Below are 21,862 nucleotides of genomic sequence, written 5' to 3'. Positions count from 1 at the left end.
GTCAAATAAACATAGGCTAATGGACTACAAAAAACATTTGTTTCTGATATTAAGAAATGGAAACACTCTCAAGTAAGTACCACTGTGGATAGTTCACCACCAAAATGACCTTTTTTTTGTGGATAGTTCACCCCCAAAATGACCACCAATAATTTGATGACCGGCGGTGGCTCCGGTAGGAGACTCAAAGTAGGAGACACAAAGTGTCAACTTTGAGTACTGGATTAGCATCTTTCCACCGGTCATCAAATTATTGGCTTAGGAATGCGACAAAAACTAAAACATCCCCATGAATTCAAGGCTTCATGTGGTGTGTAGAAAATAAATATTTTTTTTAGGTGAACTATCCCTTTAACTACTTTACACCACTGCTGTGCGTGTGTGTGTGTGTGTGTGTGTGTGTGTGTGTGTGTGTGTGTGTGTGTGTGTGTGGGGTGTGCGTGCGTGCGTGGTGTGCATTTGCGCGCGTGCGCGCTAGACAGTGAGGAAGAGGAGGGTGAAAGTTCACAGCCATGGCTCCCACATATCAGGTGACAATAATGTGGGACAGTTGAGTTGGACAGCAGCCGGTAGCAGCGCGGCAGCATATTATGTGGTGGTTGTTTTGAACTCAACCAAACGTCGCCACTTGCCACCGCAACCACCACCAGTCCGCCATGACGAGCAGCAGCGAAGGAGCGGCTTCCCCTGCTAAGTTCAGCGGAGAGGAGGATGAAGAAGGGGACGACGGCGCTGCCTCCTCCACGGCCATGTCGTCGGGCTGCTACTACGACGACGACGACGATGACTTTGACGCGTTCGCGGACGGAAACCTGGAGTGCGGCTGTGAGGACGGAGGTGGGCTTGGAAATATATAGCCCTGTCTTATCACGACAGGCAGTCATGGGTGAACTTCAGCCTGGTGTTTGCACTTTCTCCATTTACGGCCCGTACGTCTACATAAACGTTCATATTTCAAATATAAAGTGCTTACCCCATGGCCACGGATGTTGCAACTATGTACGGGCCCTCAGAAGTACCTGCATCCTCCGTATTTATAAATAAAAATCATTTTAATCCGATCGGTGGCCATTTTCCCAGTTCTTTTTGCCATAATTATGCTTTCAACTACGCGACCCTATCGGTTGGGAGGTGTACTGCACTCTGATACATTATAACTCCATGAGAAAATTGCCACCAATCGGATTAAAATCCCCTTTTTATTGAACAACACGGAACACACGGGTACTTCTGAGGGCCCTTACACAATTATAACATCCATGGCCATGGGGTAATCACTTTATATTTGAAATATGAACGTTTAAGTGGATGTACGGGCCGTAAATGGAGAAAGTGCAAACACCAGGTTGAAGCTCATCCATGACATGTCATGATATGACAGTCATGTTCCAGGGCTTGGACATACTACGACGCCTTGCTCGCGGTGAAGGAAAGGTCATAATACAACTGCGTGCTGCTGCTATTATTATTAACTCTTAACAGCCACAGGATACACACAGAGTGACGGTATAAACACCACTATGGAGGAATGCGTTGCTTTGCATTCCTCCATAGCGGTGTGTTTACTGTTTACGTTATAACATGTGATACTTTGTAACGTGGGCACGCTTCTGCTGCGGGAGGGGGGGGGGGTCTTGTGTTACCATATAAGGGCATAATATCAGCCCGACCCCCGCACAGTCAGTGAAACATGGTTTAAAGCTGATATCCGTAACTTTTATATCCACACAGACTCCACCCCACCCCCTGTGTGTGTGTGTGTGTGTGTGTGTGTGTGTGTGTGTGTGTGTGTGTGTGTGTGTACTGTGCGTGCGTGCGTGCGCGCGCGTGTGCTAAAGTGTCAAATTATATCGGTGTGAGCTTTAAGCAGCAGTACCACGTGTCGGCCAGTAGATGTCACAGCAGGCTCTAAAATGTCTCAATGGAAGAGTAGACCACCACAAACCACTGGCTGCAGATGTGTGCCATATTATATTGTATTAATACACTCTAAAATAACTAATATAACATAGTAGTCATTCAAACAAGTGCAGGATTTCAGGATTTTACAGTTTGTTTGTCAATTATGAAACCTTCAAAGTCGAACTGGACTAAACTCACCAACGTTGACACCACTTGTAATCAGTGGTGTAAAGTAACTAAGTACATTTACTCAAGTGCTGTACTTAAGTACAAGGTACTTAGGTATTTTTGGGCAGTGTAGCCGCCCCTATAAGTGGGGTTGGGACACCTCATTAGTACACCCTCTCCTGCTCTGTGATTGGCCCATAATAGTACACCCCTCTACATTAGTGCACCCCTAGCTGTACTGTGATTGGTGGACTCTATTGGCTGACTTTATTCAGCACTGTGATTGGCTAGTGAGACACATGATGACATTAATAACCTATAAATAGGACTATGCACTTCAAAAAAACATTTTTTTTAAAAGTGAGCTTCCATCACTGTGATGACCACTGTGATGACCACACCGCCCACTTCACACTGGGTGTGATTTTTTACTTTACTGGAGTATATCCAATTTTCGGTACTTTTACTTCTACGCCACTACATCTCAGAGGCAAATATTGTACTTTTACTACAATTATTTGAAAACTTGAGTTACTAGTTACTTTGTAGATGTTGATTATTATTACAAAACGTACATTACCCACTTCAGCCCTGTACACATTTAGGCCATATTTTGAAAATAGCCGATACAAGCTCACAATGCGTCGCGATGCGACGCATTGTGAGCTTGTAGATCTGCTATTTTCAAAAGATGTTTATACATTTGAAAACTTTAAATGGGACATTCTGCCTAATGAGTACTTTTACTTTTGGTACTTTTGTACTATTACTCAAGCACATTTTGAATTCCGTACTTTTACTTATAACAGACTAGAGTATATATTACAGTATGTATTGATACTTTTACTTAAGTTAAAAACAAAGTACTTTTTCCACCACTGCTTGCAATACATCAGTAGCCTACTCACAGAACAGCTTTCATATTATGTGTTCAGTTGAACTTCCAAGTCTTTACCCACACTGTAGTGAGAAAATCCTGAGCGTATATGGAAAGAATTGCAGAGAATCACAGCGACAGACTGTAAAAAATGCTGCCATTGGAATGACAGGGGTTGTGATCGTGTGCATTCCACACAGAGATGTAATGCCCCTGTGTTTACATAATAAAACAATATATACATGTTTCCCCCCCCCCCTATACCATCAGTCACTGGAGTAGTGTGGTGGTGTCTCTGTTTACCTGCAGAAACGCTGTATTTTGTTGTTTTCACTGTTTGTTTTGGTAGCCCAAAAACGTCCCTGTCTACCAAAACAAACACCAAAATACAGCGAGAGAGGGAAGTGTGTTTCTGCAGGTAAAACACCACCACACTACTCCAGTGGCGGATGGTTGCTGCTATAGAGGGAAATGATGGGTTAAAAAAAAGAAAATCTGTTAATCCTCTGGATTACGCAGCAATGTGAAATGAAAAGTGTGCTTTCTATTAACATGGCAGCTAATCATGTGACACAGCTAAATGTGACATCATCTTTAGTCAGTGATAAGTGTATACAGGGTATCTGCTCATTTACCAATTTAAGGACTTTTAAGACCTTTTTAATAGCTCTAATATAAAAAGAATAAGACCCTTACTGTGTCAAAAGTAATTTACAAAACTGCAATAAAATGGTTGGCCAAATTATCAAATATTACCTAAGAAAGAAAACATTTTTTAAAGTAGTCGATAGCCATGTAGATTGGCTATTTTCACAATAGTTATCTGTGGAACAGAGTCAAACAAAATCTAATGCCTCAACTCCTACACTTTCAAGTGGGGGTCCCCAGTTCAAATATGATTGTTTTGGGCGGCCTGAAAAGGTTGAGAAGCAGTGTCTTAGGAATGGGGATGTTCCCAGTTCGATCCCCGTTAGTCTCTAGTGTCCTCGATCAAGACACCTAACCCCTAACTGCTCCCGATGATGAGCAGGTTGGTGCCTTGCATGCCTTCCTCAGCCATCTGTGTGTGAATGTAATACACGTGTAATACGCGCTTTGGATAAAGGCGCTATATGCACCATTTATCAGCCTTTCTGACGATCCACTGAGTCGTTATATTAGAGTCATTTTAGTGGATGTGATTTCATCAAAGTAGTTGTAACGAAAAATGGTACTAAAACACTTGAACCCTAGCGTCCCTATTCCGGGGCGAACATTTGGTGAAAATAGCTCAGTGCCAAGCTTGTAGATCGGCTATTTTCTGCTGAGATTTGGTGTGGAGGGAAATGCCAGCATACCTAGTATAAAGCCCACCCGAAAAACTAAGTAAATATAGAGTTTAAGTGGTTAAAGTTATGACGAGGAGTCTGTGTTGTGCTCAGCCGTTGGCAGAATTCATACAGAGAGTATAGTCAATATTGGAGATTATTATGGCAAATCATCATGAAGCTTTAACCCATTCAATCGGCATCTCTGTCGTTTTAGATGTCATTGGCTATTCAAAAAATAGCAGATCTACAAGCTCATAGAGCGGCACCGAGTGCCGCGCTATGAGCTTGTAGATCTGCTATTTTTGAGAAATCGTGAAAATGTGTGCTTTGAATATATATTTTTTAAAGGGAGATATCAAGGTCACAGCTGGGCAGTGTGCCAATTCCACACACACTCCGCACTCACACTCACACACACCCCAGTGATGTAAAGTAACTAAGTACATTTACTCAAGTACTGTACTTAAGTACAATTCTGAGGTATTTCTACTTTACTGGAGTATTTCCAATTGTGTGTACTTTTACTTCTACTCCACTACACAGGGATTGACACTAACACCTGCCCGCCTGCCCGGGGCAGGTAAATAAAATGGTAGGGCAGGTGAAGTTTGCTATCTGGTTGCCCCATGGGCAGGTGCACATGTTTGTCTCTCCAGCTCTTTTTATTAAACAGAAAATGCCTTTTCGAGTCAGGATACCAATTTTATCGGATCAGGACAGAGAACTCAGACAGGATACAGATTAAACAAGTGAAATTGGAAGTGACGACACAAAGAAATGAGCATGTAAAATTGGAACTGGAACATTATAAAAGTGAAGCTGATAAATGGGTACTCTCTCCTGATTGGCTGAAATGGTGTCACCTAACTGGAAATGTATTTCTGTCTATCAAAGAGCTGGAGAGACAGAGAGACCTCTGTTACTGAACAAACACTCTATAGCAACGAGTACTATCAGAATATAATAATAATAATAATAATAATAATAATAATAAACTTTATTTGTATAGCACCTTTCATGACATGACATGCAGCTCAAAGTGCTTTACAGAGCAAGAATACAATTACAGTTGCAACCAATTTAACAATAAAGCAAAAAATAAAATAATATAGAGCTTTAACCCATAACAAAACCCTTTTTGTTTTAACTAAAAAATATCACTTACCCTACCTTCAACCCATAGTCATATTCATAGCTATTTAGATATTTGGCATACATATTGAGGTATGAATTTTTTTATCGTGCAGCCCCATAATTCGCAAGTAGAAAGTAAAAAAATAAGTGTTTAATTGAATGGTAATTCAATTTAACCTATTTTATAAAGGACGATTTACTTTTCGGGCAAGTGGGCAAGACCTGTGGGCAAGTAGAAAATGACCTGTAAGTGCCTCTGAGACCTTAGTGTCAACCCCTGACTACACCTCAGAGGCAAATATTGTACTTTTACTCCACTACAGTTATTTGACCGCTTTAGTTACTAGTTACTTTAGATTTCAGATATACATTATTATATTATAAAACATACATGAACCACTTTAGCTCAAGGCATTGTGAGCTTGTAGATCTGCTATTTTGAAACATTTTAGTACTTTTACTTTTGGTACTTTAAGTATATTTTGATGCCAATACTTTGGTACTTTTACTCAAGTAGCATTTTGAACGCAGGCCTTTTACTTGTAAAAGAGTATTTTCATATTGTGGTATTGCTACTTTTACTTAAGTAAAATATCTGAGTCCTTTTCCACTGCACGCACGCACGCACGCACGCACGCACGCACGCACGCACGCACGCACGCACACTCACACAGACTGTGGACAGAGTGTGTTACTGAGATGATAGATGCCATGTACTTCAATAATAACACATAGCTATGTGAGGCCCTCTGGTGATATCCACAGACCCATTTGTCATCAGCCACATATGGAGCAATATGGTTATTGCAGGTTTATGAACAAATGACTATCATTTCTATTTTCAGATTCGATCTCACTGTCATCTCCTGGTGGTTTCTCACAGCCTGTTTTATTTCCCAGAGAGGTTTTGCTCATCTCGTTTTTCATCAATTATGTAGGGGCTTCATTTGTAATGGTTTTTAGTTAAGACATTCAATCAGGGGAAGCCTCTGTGTCATTTTAGATTTCTTTGGCTATTCAAAAAATAGCAGATATACAAGCTTGTAGCGTGGCACCGAGTGCCGCGCTACGAGCTTGTAGATCTGCTATTTTTTGAAAAATCGTGAAAATGTGTGCAATTCAAGTATGTACTTACTGTAGTTACTGACCCCCTTAATACAGTATAGTACAAACTTTAGTTACTAGTTACTTCTTAGATATAAATTATTATATTATACAACACACATTAACCACTTTAGCCCTATTTTATACCCAGGCTATTTGAAAATAGCGATCTACAAGCTGCGACGCGTTGTGAGCTTGTAGATCGGCTATTTTCAAATATTTCAGTGCTTTTACTTTTGGTGCTTTATGTGTAATACTTTTGTCCTTTTACTCAAGTAACATTTTGAACACAGGTTATTTTACTTGTAACAGAGTACTTCTACATTGTGGTATCGACACTTTTTCTTAAGTAAAACAGTTTGAGTGCTTTTGTGTTACTTCTGTGTTTCGTGTCTTGCAGTCCAGGGCTACAGCGACCCGCTCAGCGGCGAGGTGAAGCCGCGCATCCTGCTGATGGGCCTGCGGCGCAGCGGGAAGTCCTCCATCCAGAAGGTGGTGTTCCACAAGATGTCGCCCAACGAGACGCTGTTCCTGGAGAGCACCAACAAGATCTGCCGCGAGGACGTCTCCAACAGCTCCTTCGTCAGCTTCCAGATCTGGGACTTCCCCGGCCAGATCGACTTCTTCGACCCCACCTTCGACTACGAGATGATCTTCCGGGGCACCGGCGCGCTCATCTTCGTCATCGACTCGCAGGTGAGGAGGGCGCCACGAGAAGAAGTACTGACCAGTGGTGGAAAAAGTACTTAAATGTTTTACTTAAGTAAAAGCATCAATACTGCAATATAGAAATGAGTGAGAGTGAAAGTACAAAAATATTTGTATCAAAATGTACGTAAAGTACCAAAAGTACTAAAATGTTTTGAAAATAGCAGATCTACAAGCTCACAACGCTTCGTGCTGCGACGCGTTGTGAGCTTGTAGATCGGCTATTTTCAAATAGCCTATGTATAAAATAGGGCTAAAGTGGTTAATATATGTTTTATAATAATTTATAATTGCAAAGTAACTAGTAACTCAAGTTTTCAAATAATTGTAGTGGAGTAAAAGTACAATATTTGCCTCTGAGATGTAGTGGAGTAGAAGTAAAAGTACTGATAATTGGAAATATTCCAGTAAAGTAAAAGTACCTCACAATTGTCCAGTACTTGAGTAAATGTACCACTGGTTTTTGTATATTATATTAACCACATGGCATCCATATTAGCCAAAAATAGCAGAACTACTGTACCAGCGTTGCAAATCTCTTCACTGAAAGTAGGTGACTTACAAGTTCACATCGCATCACCACGCAACACATTGTGAGCTTGTACATCTGCTATTATTATTATTATGACATGCCTGGAATAGGGATGCTAGGGTTGATGTGTTAACCTAGCGTCATGGCAAAACACGTAACACGCTTTGTTGTATGCGTCCTGGCTCGTTCTGTTCAACAGGGTTAAGGACGGCCTTCTAGGAGCTGATGAAACTGTATAGCCAAAACAGTGCTGTCGTGCAGTCTGTCGTGCAGTCTGTCGTGCAGTCTGCAAAGCACTTTCATGGCCCAACACCATAGTAAGACTGGGTGCAGCACTGCAGCTCCAGAATCTCACATAAGCACTGAAATGGGTTGAGATCTGGTAAATGGATCCTAATAAAGAACAGAAACTGCCACCTACATTTCAAATGGGAAGGCTCTGTCACACACAGTTCATCGACCGTAACGTTTATCTTTCTCATCTCAAGAGGCTAGGTGGGGAACTTCAGATTACACTTTGGAAGTTACCTGTCAGAAAGCCTATTCTAGAAAAGTGTGCTATTTTCGTAAGTGTGCTGTTTTAGTGACAGGTTTTGATGACTTTCCTCTTCATGAGGACAGCTATTTATTTTCTTGATGGGAAGCATCTGAAGTTGATGTCGTGTCTTTTTGGACGGCCTTGCAGCGGGCCCAGACCAACCAGGGAATAGTTCCTGAAAGCAGGGTGTAATTTCATTGGAAAACCTGGTTCCCCGTTTGTTTCATGGCTTCTTTTTTTTCAGTGGCATTCTGACCACATTTCTGCTCCATAGTGCAACATCTCCTGCCTCTCCTGCTCCTTTAGACCGGAAAAGAATCAGTGTCATTTTTAGATTTCTTTGGCTATTCAAAAATAACAGTGCCGCGCTATGAGCTTGTAGATCTGCTATTTCTTTTGAAAAATCATGACAATTTGTGCAATTTTTTAAATATATATATTTTTAAAGCGAACATTTACACAATAGCCAAATAAATCTAAGATGACAGAGATGCGTTCCCGGATTGAATGGTTTAGACTAGCTCATGAGGATGATGTCTAACATCCAGGACAGACACTCACTTGATGGAATTATGGGATGGGATATTTGCAGTAAGTCAACGGCACAGCAATCAACTTAAAACCAATTTGGTCTATAGTGGTCTGATACTAATGAAAGAAAATAGTATTTTTTGGTTTATTTTTCTTATTTGTAATCTTCCTTAACCCATTAAGACCGGGGCCAGGCCTGGAATTTCTTCCTTTTAGGGGCAAGGCCACTTGACCTTTTTGAGGGCACAAAGGCCAAATGCCAGGGCAGGAAGGCCATCAAGTCCATTGAAATAATTAATTGAATTTAGGGGTTAAGGATGACTTTAAATGTAATATGTAGACATATGTGAAACAAATAAATGGTATTTACAATCTGATCCATGCTCAGTCCTGCACCAATCAAAGTTACTAGATTGGTTTGAGGATGGGGACTCAGGGGAGTTAAGAATTCAGAATCTCAACAAAAGACACTGGTGTCTACATGACAAGAAAGAGGAGAAAGTGGTACAGTCAGCTGGGGCATTAAGGCCACTGTAGCTACTAGCCTCAGGGCATGGCATTTTTTTGAGGGGCACATGGCCAAACTGAGGGGAAACGGCGGCTTTCTCTTTTTTTAAAGCAAACATTTGTAACTCAAACCTTTATTTTTGGGGATTCTACAAATGTGTTCTAAATCTCGACAGATATAACAGCTATAAGTAAGTAAGTAAGTAGGTCGGGAGATGGCTTATTGTCGGTATCAGCCGAGTAACACGTGGGAGTCTGTCCCCGTTACTATGCGCTAGACCCCTGGGAGATGGATTGCTGAGGTGGAGCGCCACTAGCCTGGTAAACCCTCCCTCCAGAAATCTCATTTCTATTTGATTCCTGGAGTGAGTCTGGCCTGATCCGCCTTTCTGCAATATTGGCTGTGTATGCCAAACGGCCGAGCCTATCAGCGTCGTCGCTCATTGTTCTGTGATTGACAGCTTACGTTGGCCAATCAGGTGGCGAGTTCGAGTGAGCCCAAAACACGAACGGCAGCCATCTTTTTCTTGTGCGGCCAATTCTCCGCTATTTTTTTACTTCAAAAAGCTCTCTAACTTCTATTTTGAGGCACGGAATTTACTTATAAGATATCGTTTGGATAGAATTTAGTTGTTTAACTTCATATATGTGGTCAATTAATCATGACAAAGCCTATTTAAAAATAAAAATTTAGAGAACCGGTAGGGGCGGGCAGTGACACCATTCTATCCGAATAAGGCAACCCATTTTGGGTATGGCTGTCTCAAAAGTCTCGTTGCGTCACATTAAGACTGGTGAACTGCTGATTGGCTGAAGGGGAAAAATTATCATTGGCTGAAGGGGTTGTCAGTCAACGGTATTACTCCCGCCCAACTCCAGCACAGCCAATATTGCAGAAAGGCGTATCAGGCCAGACTCACTCCTGAAATCAAATGGAAATGAGATTTCCGGAGGGAGGGTTTACCAGGCTAGAGCGCCACACCTATCCTCAGCTCCCAGTACTTACCGCACGACTTACCGCACCCAAGCCGTGCTACTCATGCGCTGAGTTGGCGGTGCCCGGGATCGAACCCATGACCTTGTAGTCTGAAGGCGAGAGCTCTACCGACTGAGCTACCCGGACACATTAACAGCTATAACCAGCTATAAACAGCTATAATATCAGCGGTTCCCAAACTGTTTCTTGTCAAGGACCACCCAAAATGATATGTATTGGGTATTTAAAGGGTAAATACAATCCAAATTAATACATTCAGTTGTTTCAATGTGTGAAAGGTCATTTGAAACTTTTCAAACATTGATCCCAAACTGTTTCTTGTCAAGGACCACCCAAAATGATATGTATTGGGTATTTAAAGGGTAAATACAATCCAAATTAATACATTCAGTTGTTTCAATGTGTGAAAGGTCATTTGAAACTTTTCAAACATTTTACTCAACCATGCTCAGCATATGATGACAATTGTTTAGATTGACCGGATATAAATAGTGCAGCAGGACGTTTGAGGATGTCGAGGGAATTCTGTACTATAATCACCTTGTCTCTATCATACATTATTAATACATACATACGCTGATACACATGACAATGATGATTATTCATGAAACACTGTACCTGTCACCTTGTAAAACTAAATTGAGCAAGAAGAGAATGACAGCAGCATGCTTTGTTAAGCATGGATTGATAGATTTATTATGACCATGGAATTTTGTGAGGTGAGCAGCAAAATTGTGTGTGTGTGCGCGTGTGTGCGTCTGGCAGGCAGGCACGCAAATTACTGGACCAAATTTCATGTGCACACTGCCAGTATAGAGCACCGAAGTCTGACAATTTACGCATCCTACCCTTTTCCCCCCATTCTGAATTCCCATAGACGCGTTTAATATCGCGTCAAATAAGAACTGTGTTCCGTTTCACAACTTTTCAACTGTATAAAATGTACAACAATCTTAAAAAAATAGCAGATCTACAAGCTCACAATGCGTCGATGCGACGCATTGTGAGCTTATAGATCAGCTATTTTCAAATGGCCGAAATGCATATAGGGCTGGAGTGGTTAATGTATGTTTCGTAATAATAATCAAAATCTACAAAGTAACTAGTAACTGAAGTTTACAATATTTGCCTCTAAAATGAAGTGGAGTAGAAGTGAAAGTATTGAACATTGGAAATACTCAAGTAAAGTAAAAAATCCTCAAAAGTGTACTGAAGTACAGTACTTGCTCAAGTGGGCCCTGATCCAGAAAAGGTTGAGAACCACTGTACTCTGATAATCATCAACGACGAACCGAAATACACAGCCTGAGTGTTTCTATTCATGTAGCCTTCAAGCCTTCTGTTAATCCATTAAGACCGGGAACGCATCTGTGTAATTTTAACATTTATTTGGCTATTTTAGAAGAAAAAATAAGTGCAAATCTTTGAACATTTTTAACTCTGTTACAACCTCTGGGGGTCCCTGGAACAAAATATTTTGAGATGGGGTCCACGGCCAAATACATATCATTTTGGGTGGTCCTTGACATGAAAAAGTTTGGGAACCACTGATATTATAGCAACACAATGTTTTGTCAAAAAACTGTTAGAGATTTTGAAGACATTTGTAGAATCCCCAGAAGTAAATATTTGAGTTACACATTTTCGCTTTAAAAAATACATATATATTCAACATTTGCAAAAAAAAATCAAGATCTTTCAAAAATAGCAGATATACAAGTTCATAGAGTGGCACTCGGTGCCGCGCTATGAACTTGTAGATCTGCTATTTTTGAATAGCCAAAGAAATCTTAAAATGACACAGATGCGTTTCCGGTTTTAAAGGGTTAAGCATAAAAGGTTGTGCTCTGAGTCACTCCTTTTAATAAAGCCTTCAGCCTGTGGTGGTGGTGGTTCATAGAATACATTATTTCAGCCCTGTGGGTTTCTCATTTTTTTCCGCACATGATTGAAATTATGGTTCGGCATCATCGGCTATTTGGTGATACAGAGAGGACAAAATAATAGAGCTGTCACTTTTTCCTCCCCAGATTCGAAGTCGTTACGATGGTAGAGCTGTTCGTTTGACGATGGAACATCTGCGTTGCGTTGTGTCTCCCTCCCCTTGCTGACACGGACCTTGCCTACAGAGGCAACGTCTAGTTCTTGTCAGCGCCGGTGCGGCGAAAGTGATAAATGAGAGCACATTACCCAGAGAACACGGCTGCTATACTTTCCCTGTTAAATGCGGACCATTCATCATAATTAGACTTACACCGTTTTTATTTATGTTTTACTTTTTTCTTTTTTGCCCAACATTGCTTGCAGGGATTTCAAAGAAAATGTAATTTCATTTATCATGAAAGCGCCGCTTTCTTCTGATTAAGTGCTTTTATTATCAAGCGACCATAGAAAAAGTGACAGCGGCTAATATGGCAATACTTTTTTCATTCTGTCTGCACAATGTTTTTTTTCATCAGAAATGGGGTTTGATTTGATTACAGAATTTGATTTGAATTTGTTTCTCTTTATTAATTTAATTAGTTTTCCTGGCTTCTTTTTTTATAGCGTGGCACTGGAAGAGGCTAGCTGTGTGTGTGTGTGTGTGTGTGTGTGTGTGTGTGTGTGTGTGTGTGTGTGTGTGTGTGTGTGTGTGGTGGGGGGGGGGGGCGTGTGGCGTGTGTATGTGTGTGTGGACACTTCAATCAGTAGTTCCATACTTTTTTGATTGCATACTTTATTAGTCAGAAATGTAAACAGCACGTGGTACAGTCATTAAGGCTAAAAGGATAACACAAAAAAGCCCTGGGGACTTGTTTCCATTGCGGTCCTATGCATTAAATTAATCAACATACAGTAGCAGTAAAAAAATAACACAACGAAAAATACTATGTGCAAAGGAGAAAAAGGAACAAAATGTTGCCAGTGAATGACACCCCCTTTCTATGGGAAATTGCATTTACCTCCCCTTGTGGTCTCCTGATAGATGGTTTTTCAGGCTAGTTTTGAAAGAAGCCAGTGATTTACATGTTTTGAAGGGATGGTGTCAGGGCATTCCACATTTTGGCGGCAGACTAGTAGAATGAGACATGTCCCATGTTCTATATTTTGGTAGTACCAGATCGTTGTCGCTCCCTCTAGTGTTGTGGCTTTGGGTGTCACTCACTTTGGAGTACTTAGTCAGGTATGAGGGCAGTGGTGTAAAGTAACCAAGTACATTTACTCAAGTACTGTACTTGAGTACAATTTTGAGGTACTTTTACTTTTCTGGAGTATCTCCCAGTACTCAATACTTTTACTTCTACTCCGCTACGTCTCAGAGGCAAATATTATACTTTTACTCCACTACAATTATATGAAAACTTTAGTTACTAGTTACTGCAGATATAAATTATTATATTATGAAACATACATTAACCAGTTTAGCCGTATTTTATACCTAGGCTATTTGAAAACAGCCGATCTACAAGCTCACAACGCGTCGCGTTGTGAGCTTGTAGATCTGCTATTTTCAATTTTTTTTTTACCAATATACCAGTACCTTTACTCAAGTAAATTTATAATTCTGGAATTCATTGCAGTATTGATAATTTGACTTAAGTAAAACATTTGAGTACTTTTTCCACCACTGTATGAGGGTATTGAGGGCACTGCATAATAAATAATAAAGTCTGCACACTGAAAATCCCAGTCAAGGCTTTATTAGCGTTTCGACACAATAAGGTCTTCTTCAGAAAGGGCACTGCCCCTTTGACTATCTTAAACACCAACCCTGTGTTTATTTTGCTTAACCCTATCTTCTACTTTAACCCATTCAGACCGGGAACGCATCTGTAATTTTTTAGATTTCTTTGGCTATAAAAAAAAATAGCAGATATACGAGCTTGTGGATCTGCTATTTTTGAAAGAAATTCTGAAAGTTTGTGCAAATCTTTTGAATATAATCTTTTTAAGCGAAAAAGTTTTACTGAAATCTTTGCTTCTGGGGGATTTTGTCGTCTAAAACAGTTAAACAAAAAAGAAAAAAACTTATGTTGCATTATATCAGTGGTTCTCAAACATTTTTCATGTCAAGGACCCCCAAAATGATATGTATTTGTCTGCGGACCCCCCCCCCCCATCTCAAAATGTTATGTTACAGGGACCCCCAGAAGCAAAGATTTGAGTTACAAATGTATAAATATTCAAAGATTTGCACAAAGTTTCATGATTTCTCAAAAAATAGCAGATCTACAAGCTCATAGCGCGGCACTCGGTGCCGCGCTATGAGCTTGTATATCGTTTATTTTTGAATAGCCAAAGGAATCCAAAAAATCACACACAGATGCGTTCCCGGTCTTAAAGGGTTAATTCTATAATGGAAGTCGATGGTGCTCGTATCCACGCCGCCGTTAGAGCCCGTATTCTCGATTTTCTTTCAAATGGATTTCAAAGACATCTCATGCATCCAAGGACACCGCGTGAAGAAATCAATCGTGCCTCTCTCACAGCTCTGATCTCGACTTTCTTTTTGATACCGCGCCGTATGTGCTGCGAAGCCTCTCACTTACAAATTCCCCCAGTACTCTGCAGGAGGCCATGGCACCGTGGGCCGATATGGACCAGTTAATGTCTTGCAGCTTCTTTTTTTTGGGAAGAGTTAAATACTTGGCCTGCTAAAAGCCAGTGGTGTAATGTTACAAAGTACATTTACTTAAATACTGTACTTTTTACTTTTTACTTTAGTGGAATTTACAATTTGCAATACTTTAACTTCTACTCCGCTACATCTCTGAGCAAACTATTGTGCTTTTACTCCACAAAATCATTTGAAAACTTTAGTTGCTAGTTACTTTTTAGATTTAGATTTGTATTACAAAACATACACTAACCAGCTCTATATATATTTCGGCTATTTGAAAATAGCCGATCTACAAGCTCACAACGCCGTTATATAAGTCCGTTGTGAGCTTGTAGATCTGATCTATTTTCAAACATTTTAGTACTTTTACTTTTGGTACTTTAAGTATATTTTGATGCCAAAACTTTTTACATGTAACAGAGTATTTTTATATTGCGTTATTGCTACTTTTTACTTAACCCATTTTGGGCATTCAAGACGGGAACCCCTTTTGGGGTTCCTGTTGCTATGTACAGTAAATAGCAACATACATTATTTGTAATTTTTGAATACATATTTGAAGTTTTTCAGAAAACTTAGGTCAGGATTTAGAAGGCGTTTTTAGAATCGGCCTCAGGTCTAAATGGGTTAAGTAAAACATCCGAGTACCTCTCCCACCCCTGTCACTCCTCTCGTATCTCCGCAGGATGACTACGTGGAGGCTCTGAGTCGACTTCACCTCACCGTGACGCGGGCCTACAAGGTCAACCCCGACATCAACTTTGAGGTGTTCATCCACAAAGTGGACGGGCTCTCGGACGACCACAAGATCGAGAAGCAGCGGGACATCCACAAGCGCGCCAACGACGACCTGGCCGACGCAGGCCTGGAACGGATACATCTGAGGTGAGGAAAGACTAAGGGGTTCCTCCGCCGCACCTCAAGCCAAATTCAGACCTGGTCCGGTGCGGTGGTGTAAACTGTAAAGTAACTAAGTACATGTACTCAAGTACTGTATTTAAAGTCAAATTTTGACATGTTTTGACTTTATTTGAGTGTTTCCAATGTTCAATACTTTTACTTCTACTCCACTACATTTCAGAGGCAAATGTTGTACTTTTACTCCACTACAATTATTTGAAAACTTTAGTTACTAGTTACTTTGTAGATCTTGATTATTATTACAAAACCTACATTAACCACTTCAGCCCTATATACATTTCGGCCATTTGAAAATGGCCGATCTACAAGCTCACAATGCGTCGCGATGCATTTCAAAAATTTACAAAAGTAAAAGTACAAAGGTATTGGTATCAAAATGTACTTAAAGTACCAAAAGTAAAATGTTTGAAAATAGCAGATCTACAAGCTCACAATGCGTTGCAATGCGACGCGTTGTGAGCTTGTAGATTGGCTATTTTCAAACAGCCTAGGTATAAAATAGGGCTGAAGTGGTTAATGTCTGCAAAGTAACTAGTAACTAAAGTTTTAAAAAAAGTGTAGTGGCGTAAAAGTACAATATTTGCCTCTGAGATGTATAGTGGAGTAGAAGTAAAAGCACTGAAAACTGGAAACACTCCAGTAAAGTAAAAGCACCTAAAAAATTTACTTAAGCACAGTACTTGAGTACATTTAATTAGTTACTTTCCACCACTGTTATTCATGTAACTTTTAATGTCGCTTTTTCCTCCAATGAACCAAATTCAAATTGTGCCCCCCTTTCAACCCCCCCACAGCTTCTATCTAACCAGCATCTACGACCACTCCATCTTTGAGGCGTTCAGCAAAGTGGTTCAGAAGCTCATCCCACAGCTGCCTACGCTTGAGAATCTGCTGAACATCTTCATATCTGTAAGTAAAGCCCTCCTCTTCCTCTCGGGGTCTCGCTGAGGCCAGCTCTTCTTCGCCGTGGGCCACTCTCACACACTGGAGCTGATTTTAATGTGGGCAGACAGCGTCTCGATGGCAGCCGGCATTCATAATTCACCATGCACGCCTTTTCATGCACTTTGTGTTGCTGTCAGTAGGTGGCAGCGATATGTAACTGATAGCAACAGCACAGTGATGCATGGAACCATTGGTGGAAAGTAACTAAGTACGTGTACTTAAGTACTGTACTTAAGTACAATTTTGAGGTATTTTTACTTTACTGGAGTGTTTCCAGTTTTCAGTACTTTCACTTATTTTTTTATCCCACGATTTTGTAACCCAATTTTTTTACACCCAATGCCAATTGTCTATGTAATCCTGGTCACTACACTCCCTCTGCCAACCTAGGGAGGCCAGGGCCGAGCTCATGCCTCCTTCAATGCATGAGAGCCAGCTGACCTTCTTGTCACCTGACAGGGGAGAGTTTCCCTGGTTGGACGTAGCGCGTGGAAGGAACACGTTATTCCAACCAGTTCCTTTCCCCTCCATCAGGCGCCCCGGCTGTGAGGGTACCTACCCTAGGGGACACAGTACTTTCACTTCTACTCCACTACATCTCAGAGGCAAATATTGTATTTTTACTCCGCTACAATTATTTGAACACTTTAGTTACTAGTTACTTTGTAGATTTTGAGTATCATTACAAAACACACATTAACCACTTCAACCCTATATACATTTCGGCCATTTGAAAATAGCCGTTCTACAAGCTCACAATGCGTCGCGATGCGACACATTGTGAGCTTGTAGATCTGCTTTTTTCCAAAGATTTGCATACATTTTATCCATTTGAAAACTTTTGAAATGGGGCATTCTGCATAATGAGTACTTTTACTTTTGGTACTTTAAGTACATTTTGATACTAATACTTTAGTACTTTTACTCAAATACATTTTGAATTCCGGACTTTTACTTGTAACAGAGTAATGCAGTATTGATACTTTTACTTAAGTAAAAAAAAAAGGTTAATTCATGAATCATAATGGATTCTTTTGTACGTTTGGATCCTGTGGAGACACCAAAATGTCAGCTCAAAAGATACATTTAATGTAAAACGGTTTGGGAAACACTGGTACATACATGCATGCACTGTACACATGCGTGCATGTATGACACACTGACATGCGTTTCCTCGTCTGCGTGGCGTTTGGAGACGGCGTGTCGTAAAAAGGATTTGTTGAATTGATTCATTTAATCTTGTGCTAACAGGTTCACTTGGACACAGATGGTGCTTTCTGTGTATGCATGCACGCATACTGTAGGCCTACTGTACAGGCGGAAAAGGAAAACCCTGAATAAATAGTGCATGATACAGTTGAACAACAATTAACCCCTTCAATCGGGGAACGCATCTCTGTCATTTTAGCTTTTCTTTGGGTTATTCAAAAATAGCAGATCTACAAGCTCATAGCACGGCACCGAGTGCCGCACTATGAGCTTGTATATCTTTTTTGTGGACACATTTTTAACTCTGTTACAACTTCTGGGGGGGTCCCTGGAACAAAATATTTTACCTGAAAAGGTTTGAGAACCTGTGATATTATAGCAACTTAAGTTTATTTTATTCAAAAATCTGTTAGGATTTAGAAGACGTTTTGTAGAATCCCCCAGAAGCAAAGATTTGAGTTACAAATGTTCGCTTCAAAACATATTTATATTCAAAGATTTGCACACATTTTTCATGATTTAAATAAAAAGAAATAGCAGATATACAAGCTCATAGCACGGCACCGAGTGCCGCACTATGAGCTTGTATATCTTTTTTGTGGACACATTTTTAACTCTGTTACAACTTCTGGGGGGGTCCCTGGAACAAAATATTTTACCTGAAAAGGTTTGAGAACCTGTGATATTATAGCAACTTAAGTTTATTTTATTCAAAAATCTGTTAGGATTTAGAAGACGTTTTGTAGAATCCCCCAGAAGCAAAGATTTGAGTTACAAATGTTCGCTTCAAAACATATTTATATTCAAAGATTTGCACACATTTTTCATGATTTAAATAAAAAGAAATAGCAGATATACAAGCTCATAGCGTGGCACCAAGCTTGTATATCTGCTATTTTTGAATAGCCAAAGACATCTAAAAATGACACAGAAACATTCTTTCCCGGGCTTAATGGGTTATCATGTGATCGTGCTCCGTGGCGTGTGTAAAAAGATGGCAAGAGAAACGGATCTAAGTGACTCCGAAGGAGGGTTCATTTCTGGGGCACAGATGGCAGGGGTTTCAGTCACAAAGACTGCTCAACTAGCTACTCTTTCATTAGGAACAGTGATTAAGTGACACATGCTTTTCCATCTATAGGAAAGACACCGGTAAATAGGGTTGGAAAATTAAAGTGCACATTCGATGACCATGATAAGAAAAATGTATAGAAAAATAGAAGAGCAACTCTTCCTCAGGTGACTTTAAAGGGATAGTTCACCCAAAAAATTACTTATTTTCTATCACACCCCATGAAGCCTTGAATTCATGGAGATCTTTTAGTGTTTGTCGCATTCCTAAGCCAATAATTTGATGACCGGCAAAAGATGGTAGGATACACAAAGTTGGCACTTTGTGTCTCCTACTGGAGCCACCGCCATCACATTTTTGGCTTGGGATTGTGACAAAAACAAACCAATCTCCATGAATTCAAGGCTTCATGGGGTGTGTAATCGATCGAAAAAAAGTCATTTTGGGGGTGAACTATCCCTTTTATTTTTTATGAAATACTGGTGTATTAGCTTGAATCGCTTCACTTTGGCCGCGTTGGTAAGCGTACGGGAATGCTTTGTTCGCAGAGAGAGAGAGAGAGAGAGAGAGAGAGAGAGAGAGAGAGAGAGAGAGAGAGAGAGAGAGAGAGAGAGAGAGAGAGAGAGAGAGAGAGAGAGAGAGACAAGCCCAAAAAATACCGATGCTTTGCAAAGCATTGAGCCTTTAATAAATGGGGCTTAGCACCAACAGTACATGTTTGAATGTTCTGTCTTCAGCGCGTATTAAAAACAAGTGACACCTCACAGATATAACAAGACTGGTGTCAGGCATCAGCTGCCAGGCAACAGAGTAGCACTAGATAACTAATACAGGTGTGTCACGGCAGGGACGTGCACAGATAGACTCTAGGTGGTGCTAGAGCACCTGCCCTTTGCCCTCTTGACCAGAAGTGCCCTTTAAAAAAAAAAAAAAAGTTTAATTTTTTTAAATTTATTTTTTACAGTATGTAGCCCATGGTGACATCGATCAATTCTGGATTAAAAACTTCTAATATATTAACAATTCCCCAAAATGTGCATTGCAATTTTCTTCTCACACTACTAGGGCAGCTGGCGGTTCCGCGCGCCGCGCAAGGTGCCCTTTTTTTTTTTACTTGAGCACCTGCCCCTCAAAATGTCTGTGCACGCCACTGTGTCACGGTGCGAGGCAGGGAGGTGTAGGACCCAAGCGCAAGATGAGAGGCAGAGGCAGCGTAGCTCAACTTTAAGTGTTTATTGACACCAAACAAAGGGAGTAGGCAATAATCAAAGTCCAGGTACAAGCAAGGTCAATACACAGGTAGGCAGTCAGAATAACGAGGGGGTAGGGCAAGAACTAAACTGGGCAAGCTAAGTGAACTAGATACAAGGAAACAAAGAGGCACAAACTAACAAGTACTCACACAACCATATACAACGAACCAACAGGGAACTGAAGCAAACACAGGACTTAAATAGACAGGGGATTAACAGGACGCAGGTGAACACAACAGACAATCAACACAGGATAGGATAACAGGCAACGAGCACAGGTGACTAGGTTTACAATAATCACAGGGAGGTGAGACAAGACAGGAAACAGTAAACAAGGCAGACAGGAAACACTACTACTAAACAAGAGTATGGAAAACCAAGGCAAAAGGCAACAGAGATACAATACAAGAGTGCCGAACATAATGAACGGCCTAAACAGGCCTAAAGAACAGCCCTTAGGAGTCCAACACCATAAAAGGGCATACAAGGTCCAAATAATAAAGTCACTGTCCACGGCCCGAGGAGCGGACCGTGACAAGGTGCAGTTATAAAACTGATACAGTGCTATATTAATCTGACCTATTATTCGTTAAGAAACAGCATGTGTACATACAGTAATTAGGTAGATTCTAACAAGGCATCAATATCTTAAAAACGTATTTAATCCATTATAAACTATTAAAGTGTGCTCCTTGGAGCACAGATCTCTGCCAGGCTTGGCTGCTATACCCAGCCGCCTCCCCAGGGCTATGTCAGTTGCTTGGTGCAGCTTCAGGGCGTGAGAAGCTGTGGGGGGAAATCGAGTCTGTATGACAGATTCTTGCATTCGTGGCCCCCCAGGGGCAGAAGTGAATGGTGCGCTTTATAGAGGCCCCTCAACGTGTGATTCAAATTTTTTAAGAAATAGGCAATTATTTTAAGGCAATTATACAGGCAAACGGTATGGAGTATCGAAACCCTCAATTTCCTTCAAATTCAGGGTAGATTGGACTTTGGGTAAATAATGTTTTTTGAGAGACTTGTGCTGAATCACATCAAAGCCTCCATCCCACCCTTACTCAACCCACACCCGTTCCAACAGGGATGCCATCTCCACTGCACTTCATTCAGCTTTCACTCATCTGAACCAGAAGGACAAGAACAAGCTACGTCAGAATGCTATTCATTGGTTACAGTTCAACACTATCCTTCCTTTTAAGCTGGTCACTAAACTACACCACCTTCAGCTCAACACTCTGCAATTGTACCATGGACCTTCTGACTAATAGACCCAAACTGCCGTCCACAAATCTAACACCACCATTACATTTGCAGACACCACCACAGTATGACCGATAACAAGACAAGGAGATAACAAGGAGATTCAACAACGAGTGATATGGCGCTCTATTAACAGCCTCGTCCTAAATGTAAAATAAATACATAAATGCCATATCACAAAATAATATCATAAAGAATAAAGGCTTTTCTTCCTTTATTCATAGTACAGTGGAGTTATGACAGGAAACAGGGAAAGAATCGGGGAGTGACACACAGCAAAGGTCCTTCGAGCTC

The 21,862-nt window shown here is 40.7% G+C and overlaps 1 protein-coding gene across 2 annotated transcripts in view; it reads left to right on the top strand.

The window, feature by feature from the left end:
* The first annotated feature begins 492 nt into the window (after positions 1 to 492).
* The window catches only part of rragd (ras-related GTP binding D), a 74,080-nt gene continuing 52,710 nt past the window's right edge, over positions 493 to 21,862 (top strand). The window contains exons 1-4 of one of the 2 annotated variants that reach the window (XM_080415112.1): positions 493 to 837; positions 6,901 to 7,191; positions 15,594 to 15,793; positions 16,624 to 16,738. In XM_080415112.1, coding sequence (XP_080271238.1) covers positions 712 to 837; positions 6,901 to 7,191; positions 15,594 to 15,793; positions 16,624 to 16,738 — 732 coding nt within the window. In that variant the 5' untranslated portion in view covers positions 493 to 711. Of the gene's footprint in view, positions 838 to 6,895; positions 7,192 to 15,593; positions 15,794 to 16,623; positions 16,739 to 21,862 lie in introns of both variants that reach the window. The other variant, XM_080415111.1, reaches the window with a different exon arrangement.

The sequence above is a fragment of the Gymnoscopelus braueri genome (genome assembly GCF_963280865.1).
Source record: "Gymnoscopelus braueri genome assembly, chromosome: 19".
Taxonomy (NCBI): Eukaryota; Metazoa; Chordata; class Actinopteri; order Myctophiformes; family Myctophidae; genus Gymnoscopelus; species Gymnoscopelus braueri.
The sequence above is the reverse complement of the archived record's forward strand: the minus strand, read 5'-3'. Positions and strand labels throughout refer to the sequence as shown.